Source organism: Mytilus californianus, unplaced genomic scaffold (assembly GCF_021869535.1).
Source record: "Mytilus californianus isolate M0D057914Y unplaced genomic scaffold, xbMytCali1.0.p SCAF_10, whole genome shotgun sequence".
NCBI lineage: Eukaryota > Metazoa > Mollusca > Bivalvia > Mytilida > Mytilidae > Mytilus > Mytilus californianus.
In genome coordinates this window covers 61,886,133-61,897,979 of record NW_026262582.1, presented here as the reverse complement: position 1 = coordinate 61,897,979, position 11,847 = coordinate 61,886,133, and the positions used below count along the sequence as shown (strand labels likewise).

At 35.1% G+C, this 11,847-nt stretch overlaps 1 protein-coding gene across 1 annotated transcript; it reads right to left on the bottom strand.

Annotated features, from left to right (window-relative positions):
- Window positions 1-534: 534 nt before the first annotated feature.
- Window positions 535-7,494, bottom strand: LOC127718343 (uncharacterized methyltransferase YdaC-like). Its single transcript, XM_052224340.1, has 4 exons — window positions 7,441-7,494; window positions 5,727-5,811; window positions 2,163-2,298; window positions 535-995 (listed from the first exon to the last, which is right to left on the bottom strand). Exons 2-4 carry the CDS (start codon window positions 5,805-5,807, stop codon window positions 562-564), a joined length of 651 nt encoding a protein of 216 aa, XP_052080300.1. The 5' UTR covers window positions 5,808-5,811; window positions 7,441-7,494; the 3' UTR covers window positions 535-561.
- Between the last annotated feature and the right edge of the window lie 4,353 nt (window positions 7,495-11,847).

The following is an 11,847-nucleotide window of genomic DNA, read 5'->3' as shown; positions in this document are numbered from 1 at the left end:
CTTTTGCAGCCGACTATGCGGTATGGGTTTTTGTAATTGTTGAAGGCCGTACGGTTGCCTATAATTGCTTATATCCAATTTATTTGAACTTTGGCAATCATACCACATCTCCTTATGTTTATATTGATCTGAATTTAAGGATGTTCGCTACTTGTGTTCTTGCATGACTTTTGTCAGATATTCGAAATCCTTTAATATTATCCATATAGTGCCATTAACAACTTTGCCCGCTAACTCCTACTTTTCTTTTTATAATTTTATGACATATAGTTTTAAATACCATGGTTTTTTTTTGCATAGTTTTGAAAGAAAAAAGGTGCCAATGTTAAATGTATGAAACATCTAGAGAGAATCATTTCCCGCCAGATTTTCAATTGCTTATATCTTCAAAACAAGGACACGGACCATTAATGTTTTCTGCTTTTTAGGCTCAGGTATCTATATACTATCAATCTATAACTGTCTTTTAAAAAAAATGTTATTTGAACAGAAGAGCAAACATCCTTAATTCATAATAAAGCATAATAAATCAATGACGTCATATTTTTATTTGAACTTGAATTACGTTTTGTCAACGTCAGCAAATATAGCTTGAAACGTCTGCCCGCTGTCCTCAACATTTTGCATGCTCACATTCTTAAATCCTACCTTTTCTAATGTTTTCATATATTCTACATGATCTGAAGTCTGACCGTATTTTAAAATATTTTTCTGAGTGATCGCTTTGATAGAGTCAACTCGAATAGTTGTCACCATTCTTGCATGTGGTCGCATAACTCGGTAAAGTTCACGACACCCAGCCTGTAGATCAGGCCAAAAATAGTAACAATTACAATGGAACACTCTGTGAAACGTGTCATTGTCGAAAGGAAGATTAAGAACATTTCCTTTTTGAATGCAAACTTTTCCATCATTTATTTGCTTTGCTAGCCGTCTTTTGGCCAATGAAATCATTTTATCGGAAAAGTCTACACCATATATTTTACCATTGCCACCTGAAGTAAAAAAAAATCACATATTAACACTAAAAATATGAACTACTGTTATTGTAATATTGTATGGATAAGAACAAGAGCACATTACATTTTATGTAAAAAATGATAAAGATTATTTACGAAATAATAAACACCTAACAAAAAGGAAAAGAAAAACAGGTATCAAGGGCCTGAGAAATTTGACAAAATCCAATTCATACACCTTTTTTGGACAAACTTACAACACACTCTATTTTGGAAAGTATCTCATTTATTAGCGTGCTATATGCGTATAGGATGGGGTCCTTCATTTCTGTATTCTTTAAATGTTTTGGTAATTTTTCTATATTCTTTATATGTTTGCCCATAATTCTCTTTTACTTTATATTTTAGTACCTACTTATTCACTATTTTTTACCATTTCGACCTATTTATCATTATTTTTTATTTTTTTACCCTTTTTTCTGTAGTATTGGCCGATTATTATCTATTAAGGAAACCCATCCAAACCATCTTATAATAAGATATATATGTGTTTTCTTTTTTTTTCAGAGACAAGTGTGTGTGGTTATGTTCAGTTACAGTTTCACATGCTCTAGTTGCATGTGAAATTTCAAAAAGATTGCCAATTTCCTTTCCTGTTACCTTAAGGACGTGCTGGTTGGCTGCCAATAGCCTTTCTTCCTGTTACCTTAATGACGCACTGGTTGGCTGACAAAAGCATTTCCTGTTACCCTAATGACGCACTGGTTGGGAGCCCATTTCCTTTCCTGTTACCTTAAAGACGTGTTGATTGGCTGACCTTAGCCTTTCCTGTTACCTTAAAGGCGTGCAGATTGGCTGCCCATGCATATAGCCTTTCCTGTAACCGTAAAGACGCTCTGCGCTGGTTGCCTATGGATAAGATATTATCCAAATCCTTCCGAGGCAACTGTTAGTACTGCCAATTGTTTATAGGAGTTTCAGATGTTTGTGCTGTTTGTTAGTATATTTGTCTTTGAGTTACTTTTTATTTTACTTTAATTTGTTTCAACATGCATCCGTTATGAAATAGTGTTAAAAAAAGTCCTATGTCCGTGTGTTTGACATATTCGACTTTTTAATGTTCCTATAACTATGCATGTCTAAAAAGTTAAAGAATAAAGAAATAAAGGACCCTAATCAAGACCCTCGTGAAAATCGTCTTACCTGTCACAGATTTACATGCAGTTTTAAGTCCTACTCCTGGTCCAAACCCAACCTCTAAAACATTGTAGTGGGGTTCAATCTGACACAATTTTACAGCATTTTCTTCTAAAATCACATTTCGTCTCAAAAATATATTCTGAATTTGAAATAATATTTACAAACAAAGTTGTTGATGCAATTGGTGTAAAGATGTTAAGATTAAAAATTTACTTTTCATTACCGGATGAATTAACGATAATTCTTGTAAACATACATCGTATGCATGTAAAAAATACATCTGGTAAAAACCAACCTACACATAAGTTGAGACCCATGGATAGCGTTTGCTAAAACTTTTTATAAGATAACCTGTGTACGACACTATTGTAATTACAAAAACTGCAGGATGCATTTTTTGAAGGTTTGAGGATTTTTATCTGTTGAACGTACACAAAATATGTTTCGGTCCGCGCATTTCCGAACCGGAAAAAACACACCAACAAAATATACAATGTCTTAGAAGTTATTTTCAACATTTATATCTGTTGAACGTATACAAAATATGTTTCGGACCACGCATTTCCGAACCGGAAAAAACACACCAACAAAATATACAATGTCTTAGTAGTTATTTTCAGCATTTAATTCTCAAACGTATAACGGAAAAAAAGGAACCTGGGATGAAAAATGGTCTAAGTTGTTAAACTACTATATCACTAGCCTTAAACACTGAGGATTGTCAGTTTTCCTGTGGAAGGTCGATGGTTCTTACTGAGCACTCCGGCTTCCTCTATAAAAAAGAGAAAAAAAACCCGACCGCCACGAAATAACCAATAGTGCTGATAGTAGCGTTAAACACCAACCAATCAATCAATCAAATAATCAAACGTATACACTCTCTTAATATCGTTTCGAAACAGAATTTAGCCTTTTCACGCTGATGCGACGCAAAATAATTCGCCGTTTCAGAATCTAATGCATTCTGGGTAATATTCTCAAAAAGTGTACACCAAGACGTTGTGATTGGTTTTAAATATCATAAACAATGGAAATCAGTCAACCAATGACGTGGCGTTATTTTCATCTTGGGGTACGAACAATTAAATTACCCATAGTTCTTAAGATTCTGAAACGGCCAATCATCAATCATTCCATCATCCTTAGGATTGAAAAATTAACAACTGATTCGACTGAAAAGTGGAAATTATTTGATATCACAGTTTCCGTTATATTCTATGTACATGCAACTTTTAAAACTCTTATTTAGTCGGCCGATGATCAAAGCTGTGTTAGCCTACAAAGTCTTTTTAAATAATCAAGTATGTGCACACTGGGAAAATTTTAAAATAGATAAACAATAATGAGAATGGTACGCGGCTGCCAATGAGACATATATCCAACAGGTCCAAATAACGTATAGACGTAAGCAACCGTAAAACCTTCAACAATGCCCTAAAACTCATAAAGTATAGTCGCCTTAATAGGTCTTAGCATAATAAACGTGAAACAGATCAAACGAGAAAACTAACGGCTGAACTTATTACAATACATTTAACGTAAAATAAATATGACAGACATGAACCAACGAGAACCACTGAATTACACTGGCTCCTTGCCATGGGATAGGCACATAAAGCGCCTAACCCTCCGCTAACCTAGCTAGAACATACATTTAATAGCACAACATAAGAACAAACGGAAAAGATCAGTTGGAAATGACTTCAGTCAACAGATTGGTTTAAGCAGAAAATAAACTCGAAAATCAAATATGTACAAGTAAGAAACTTTACCACAATCTATAAAAATATGCACATTAAACTGACACTTTAGTTTGACTTTACTATAAACGTCCAGCGGCAAATGTTACAAACACACTGACCGCGATGACATCTTCGTGTCATAAAGAAACACACTGCTTTGTACTAGACATACATACTGAGTCGGTTTCAACGTGCCAGATCATATAAGGCATTAGTCCGCAGAAAGACATGATGCAATCCTCGGGCATATTGCCGACCAATCATTACTTTTTAATGCCATTCGCGTAGCGGAGAAGCAGTAAATGTTAAATTTAAATCTTTGGTTTGACAGCGTTGGTGGTCGAACCCAAGAACCGCCGCATTTGAAGAGAGCAAGCTACCATGAGGCCCCGATGCAGCTTAAATATATAAAGATATTGCACACAAGAATAAAAAAAAAACATCTGGGGTGGTGGTATATAATTATTGTCTAGGGACAAATTAAATTTGAATCTACCAATATGGTTTCCATATCAACTCCGCTTTGTATAACATTGTTGACGTTTGACGGATCTTTTAAAGTTTCAGCATTTTTTTAAAAAGGAATTTCGTTTTACCAAGCTTACAGTCATAAGAAATATGCTAAGATAAACATTGTAAGCATGTCCAAACCGCACGGCTACCGTTACGTGTATACAATTTTGATATTTTGTCTGAATTCGGGGTTTTACAAAAAATGTAAAAAGTTTTATAAAAACAGATAAACTGTTAACACACAGATATGTCTCGCCTTTTTTGTTGATAATGCAAATGTTGAAATTGAAATAGCAATATTTTAACATGTAAGTTATGCAAATATTCAAAGTCAATGAACCATGACTGAAGGTACATGGCTAAACAATCTCCATGGAAACGAGATATGCAAATGCTAATACAACTGCATACCAAATACCATTGACTTATCATAAGTCATTCCCTTTAAACAAACCTAAACACAAACATTAACTTGTAAACTATGTAAAAGTTTCAAAGTCAATGAACCAAGATGAGGGGTGGGGCTATATAATCTCCATGCCGGAAACGAGACTTGCAAATGCCAATACATTTGCATACCTAATAGCATTGACTTAACATTAGCGGTTCATCTTAAACTGATCTAATCACAAACTAATATATGTAAACTAACCCAAAGTTTTAAATGCAATAGACTATGACTGAGGGGGCAGGGCCAAATAATCTCCATGGAAATGAGATGTGCCAATGCTTATACAACTGCATACCAAATATCATTGACCTACCACTAGTGATTCCCCATAAACTGACCTAATCACATACTGGTGGAGAGTTGTCTCATTGCCAATTATATCACATCTTCTTATTTTCATAATTATTCATTAAATTTCGAAGCTTGATAATAATTCATTAGTATCCGTGTTAAAACCGGAAGCAGTTACAAAGCAACCCGATTCCGTTCCATATTGTGGTACTGTTGATTTCTAGTCCAGCAATCTGGTGTATATGTATTAAATATAGAATAACGACAATAACCATACATTGTCTCGATATATAAATTTTATTTGTACAAGGCTTAGAAGCAGGTAAAAAGCGAGGCTTATATACTGCAACTCCTACAACTGTTCCAAAAGAAATATTTAGGGTAAAAACCATCATTTTTTTAATTTGGAGCGAACGACGTAAAGAGTCCGCGAACCTGTACTTTTAACGACGTCATATTTAAAACGCTACGGGAACGCATTGTCAACGTCATAAACACAAATGATTATACGGGTCAATGCAATTTGACTGCGCAAATAGCACAGCTGCAATATATAAGACAAATATTTACCTTCGTAACATACCAACCAAAGAAGCCACTTCCAGGTTTCCGCAGATTCTGTGCTAAATATTCTTTAATGATATTGGTCATCCTCCTGCATGAACAAAAGAAATTATACATGAACATAGTTATCAGAATAAAAATAAAGAGATTTGGTGAGGTTTGCAATGAGATGAAATTTACCAACGTCCAAAAAAAAAAACCAGGGGCTTATCCAGGGTGTGAGGAAAGAGAAAAGCAATTGTTCATAATAGTAACAATTTACTAAGCGTAGTCGGAAGCAAATGGTTTTCGACGATTCTATCAAGGGGGTCTCATGGGGAGGTTCTCATTCCGGATCACGTGTCCCGCCCGACTTCGTGTCCCGTTTTCACGCTGAACAATTTGACTTTCACGAGCCACGCTTACACAATATTGGCAAATCCCACATCACGCTTACACCCCAATGAGACCCACTGTCAAAGGTTACGCCTTTGACGCCCCCGAATCCTCCGTTGATGTCATATCCAGTGGCGGATCCTAGTTTTTAAAAGAGAGCATAATTCATAAACTGAAGATATATCGATCTAACCATTTTTGGACCAGTTTATGCTAAAAATTATAATAAACCACAAGCAACGTGAGATTTAAAATTTTTCTGGATCAGCCACTGATATACATCAATGTCTTCAGAAATGTACAAAGAAAAAAAAACGTGTCTGCTAGTTCTAGATGTTTGCCTTTACAACAATTCAGCTTTACATACATGTAACTGCTTTGGGCTATTTACTTCGTACGTTTAAGTATTAAACAACTAGGCTAAGGCACCAATGCAGTTCCCTAAATGCTGGCTTGAATAAGATACATATAGTTAATGATACTAAATGCTCCTGTGATTCACCTGTTGAAGATACCATCCATTACTTACTAGAATGCCAACTATTTGATAATCAAAGAATATGTCTGGTTAATGATCTTATAAATATGAACATACACATTGACATCGAAACGCTATTGTTTTGAAAAGATGCATATAATTACAAAATTGACTCTAAGATGTTTGATGAAGTTCGTTGTTTCCTTAAACCGTCTAAAATATTTTAACATTCCAAGTCAGCAAGTTGTCTGTTTGTCTTTTTTTCTTCATTTCTGTCTACCACCACGGTGGTCACGTGGTAGCTTGTTCGCCTCGAGTTCGGGAGGTTGTGGGTTCGAACCCCGGCCAGGTCAAACCAAAGACTTTAAAATTGGTGTTTGCTGCTTCTCCGCTCAACACGCGGCATTAAGGAGTAAGAGCAAAGACTGATCGGCTCGGAGTCAGAATAATGTGTCTGGGTAAGATGGCATGTCTTCCTGCGGATTGTTACCTTTTTAACTATCACGTTAAAAATCCGGCTCAGCGTGTCGGTCTAGTATACAGCAGAATTAATATCCATATTACATTAACATGTTCTCGTCCTGAATATGCATATTAATGTGACGCTCGACGTTAAGCAGCCATCCATCATCATCATCAACCTTTTCTGTCTTCTTTGCTTCTGTTTTAGTTTATTCTTTTTTTTATGTTCCCATGCCAATGTGCGACTCCTTACTCTATTTTCTACAACTGAAGCTATGTCATTTATGTGTTTGCTGTCATCATATATGTGTATTGTATATGTAAGAAAAGGGCTTAATATAAGTTGTAATAACTTGTGTCCAACCATATTGCTTGATAATTGCAAAACCATATAATTAAACTAACCATATGGAGGTGATCTTCCCCTTTATTCTGTATAAATTGTCTTGAAAAGGGTCACTTTAATAACTGCAAAGAAAAAAATAAACATTAGAAAAGCAAAAATAAAAAATCAATCGTGCAATCAATCTTCCTGGTGGAACTAACGGTGTAAAGCCCGTACTGAGCGTGAGTACAAAGCATGGTATATTCTTATCGATCTCAACTTTATATCGCCACATATGAAATATTTGTTGCTGGACGTTAGCATCATTGCAATATAAATTATCTAAGTACAATATGCAACAAAATATTCGATAATTTCACTCACCACGACTTACATTTAACGTTTTAAAAAACTTTGGTTTAGTTTAGTATCAGTTAAAAGTTTCAGAAATCAAAGCGGTACATGATTCTATAGTGCAAAATCACGCCGAGTGCCTATTCGTATATTTTGACAAAAAGTGAGCTATTCTAAAAAGCAGACACAAGATCCTTCATTATACTAAATTTAGCTTTTTTGACGCATTCTCTTATATTTTTTATATATGGCTAACCATCAGGTCGGAAGGGGGAATCCCATATACTATTGATGAAAAGAAATATATATCATGAAATATCATCTAAAAATAAAGATTCTGGTGAATTTCAATCTATAACGCTTGCTCGAAAGCCACGACATACAGAACTCCCTTTTCCTAAAAAAAAAAGGAGTGTATCCATGGGTTCCATTGTCACTGATTTATATTCCTAATATAATTATTCATGAAATACATTACATATTAAGAGATGCTTGTCCAAAACCAAGAATTTGAAGAATATCGTACAATGTATATTTTTGTAACTGTGACCTTGACCTTATTCAATTGATCTCAAAATCAATAGGCTTTGTCCTTTCCTACTATGTACTAATAAGGTAAGTTTTATTTAAATCCATCAAGTTAACCTTTAGTTAACACCAAGAAATAACAAATTGCACCTGAGACTTATCTATTTGCAGTCTATTTTTCAAAACTATATGACCTTGATCTTTGCCAAATTGACCTTAAAATCAACAGAGGTTTCCTCTTTCTCTGTATCTTCCATCTACATCAATCTAAATTTAATCCAACAAAGGAAACTCAAATTATCATCAGAAAACCAATTTTCCTCCACACATTTTTTAGTAGCACCAATCAAGGGACCATATATAAATTTGATATCCAATAAAATGCTTCGCTGGGCGCAGCTTGATACGACCGCAGAGGTCGAACCCTGAACAGTTGGGGCAAGTATGGACACAACATTCAAGCTTGATACAGCTCTGAATTTGGATTATGATTAAATATTTGACACAGCATAGGTTTCTGACACAGAAAGAATGTGTCTAAGAACTTGAATTTTTTTAATTTACCTATTATGGTCCAATGTCCAAAATCAAAATACATGGTTAGATTCAGCATATCAAAGAACCCCATATATTCAATTTTTGTTGAAATTAAACAAAGTTTAATTTTGGACCCCAACTTGGATAAACTTGAAAACTGGGCCCATAATCAAAAATCTAAACACATGTTTAGATTCAGCATATCAAAGAACCCCAAGAATTAATTTTTTGTTAAAATCAAACTAAGTTTAATTTTGGACCCTTCGGACCTTAATGTAGACCAATCTAAAAAACGGGACCAAAATTAAAAATCTAAATACACGGTTAGATTTGGAATATCAAAGTTCCCCAATAATTCAATTTTTGATGAAATCAAACAAAGTTTAATTTTGGACCCTTTTGACCTCAATATGAACCAATTTGATAACGGGGCCCAAAAATCAAAAATCTAAATACATGGTTAGATTCAGCATATCAAAGAACCCCATATATTCAATTTTTGTTGAAATCAAACAAAGTTTAATTTTGGTCCCCGATTTGGACCAACTTGAAAACTGGGCCCATAATCAAAAATCTAAATACATGTTTAGATTCAGCATATCAAAGAACCCTAAGAATTCAATTTTTGTTAAAATCAAACTTAGTTAAATTTTGGACCCTTTGGACCTTAATGTAGACCAATTTGAAAACGGAACCAAAAATTAAGAATCTAAATACACGGTTAGATTCGGCATATCAAAGAACCCCAATAATTCAATTTTTGATGAAATCAAACAAAGTTTAATTTTGGACCCTTTGGACCTCAATGTGGACCAATTTAAAAACGGGGCCCAAAATCCAAAAACTTAATACACGGTTAGATTCAGCATATTAAAGAACCCCAAGAATTCAAGAATAAAACCCCATTGAAATTGGTCAAGAAATAAGCAATTTATACGAAGTATCTTCTTTTGCACAATACTGTGCAATTGAATATTTCTTGCTATTGCGCAATACTGCACAATTGACAATTTCTTGCTATTGCGCAATATTGTGCTATTGGATATTTCTTGCTATTGCGCAATACTGTGCAATTGAAGATTTCTTGCTATTGCGCAATACTGTGCAATTGAAGATTTCTTGCTATTGTGCTATACTGTGCAATTGAAAATTTCTTGCTATTGCACAATACTTATTATATAATAATTTACACATCCTGTTTGGTGTGTATCTCCTACCATATCATTATTATTTGCTTTTAAATATAAATCAGAAATAACCAACTTAAAATGGAAAATTTTAAAAGAAAAAAAAAAGGAAAAAAAGAAAAAAAAGAAAGAAAAAAAAAATCCCCCCCCCCCCAAATTTTTTGAAACCCCTTATGATTCATCACCCCCAATCTCAATCCCAGCCTTCCCTTTGTGGTATGGTACCTTGCAGTACAATTTCAGAGAGATCCATACACTTGAACACAAGTTATTGTCTGGAAACTAGAAAAATGTGTTTTTTGGCCCCTTTTTGGCCCCCAATTCCTAAACGTTTCGGGCAAGTACCCCCAAACTCAATTCCAGCTTTCCTTTTGTGATATGGAACCTTGTAGTACAATTTCAGAAATATCCAAACACTTACACACAAGTTATTGTCATGAAACTAGAAAAATGCTTGTTTTTTGCCCCTTTTTTGGCCCCTAATTCCTACAATTTTGAGGCAATTACCCCCAAAATCAATCTCAGCATTTCCCGTGTGATATGGAACCTTGTGGTACAATTTCAGAGAGATCCATACACTTGAACACAAGTTATTGTCTGGAAACTAGAAAAATGCTTATTTTTGGCCCCTTTTTGGCCCCTTATTCCTAAACGTTTCAGGCAATTACCCCCAAACTCAATTCCAGCTTTCCCTTTGTGATATGGAACCTTGTAGTACAATTTCAGAAAGATCCATACACTTTTACACAAGTTATTGTCATGAAACTAGAAAAATGCTTGTTTTTTTGCCCCTTTTTTGGCCCCTAATTCCTAATATTTTGAGGCAATTACCCCCAAAATCAATCCCAGCATTCCCTTTGTGATATGGAACCTTGTGGTACAATGTCAGAGAGATCCATACACTAATACACAAGTTATGTCTGGAAGTTACAAAAATGCTTATTTTTGGCCCCTTTTTGGCCCCTAATTCCTTAACTGTTGGTACCATAACCCCCAAAATCAATCCCAACCTTCCTTTTGTGGTATTGAACCTTATGGTAAAATTTCATAGAGATCCATTTCCTTAAACTAAAGTTAGAGTGCGAAAACCAATGTGTCTTCGGACGACGCAGGACGACGCCGGACCACGACGACAACGACGACGACGACGACGCCAACGTCATACCAATATACGACCGCAAAAATTTTTGCGGTCGTATAAAAACCATTAGACGGCTAGACGGACGGGCGGACAAAGCGACGGCTATGTATGCTCCCGACTTTGGGCAACCCTTGATTAATTGTTTCACATTTTGGTCCTCATTATTTTTATATGCAATAATTTGTTGATGTCTGGTGATTATAGAAAAGAGACATCCATCAATCAGCTATTTTATGATGCTTCATCAGACGCAGATCGAGGATTTTGGGAAAGGGGCCCAAACTAGGCAACGTTAGGAGTTAGACATGGTAAAAGTCGATGCATTTACCATATATGTGGCTTAATAAGGGGGAACGGGCATACTCCCCTGAATCCGTCTCTGCTTATCACCGACAATGACTTAGCATCGAATTTCAACATGTGTTACTGGTGCAAGAGGGATTGCCTACCACACAAGAGCACTTGAGTTCATTCCAGGTTTTATTGGGGTTCCTGAAGCTAAATATTCCATTTTCTCCTTTCGTCATGGTGTTGTATATCTTTCATCGACTCGTGATTTTGGTAGACCCGCTTGGCATCATCTTTGTAAATTATAGTATTTGGCAATTTCCAACTTTATTTTACACAGTTTTTTTTCAAATGGAACACAAGACAACCCCCCCCCCCTTTTCCCTCCTAAAAAAGTAAAAGAACAGATGTCATATTTTTTTTTTAATTTTGATCTCACTTTTATTTTGGTC

Coding starts and splice junctions, on each gene's coding strand:
- LOC127718343 (XM_052224340.1), bottom strand. CDS start 5,807: ATGACCAATATCATTAAAGAATATTTAGCACAGAATCTGCGGAAACCT. Junction 2,299..5,726: donor TTGGTTGGTATGTTACGAAG/GTAAATATTTGT, acceptor TTTCAAATTCAG/AATATATTTTTGAGACGAAA. Junction 996..2,162: donor TGCATGTAAATCTGTGACAG/GTAAGACGATTT, acceptor TTTTTACTTCAG/GTGGCAATGGTAAAATATAT.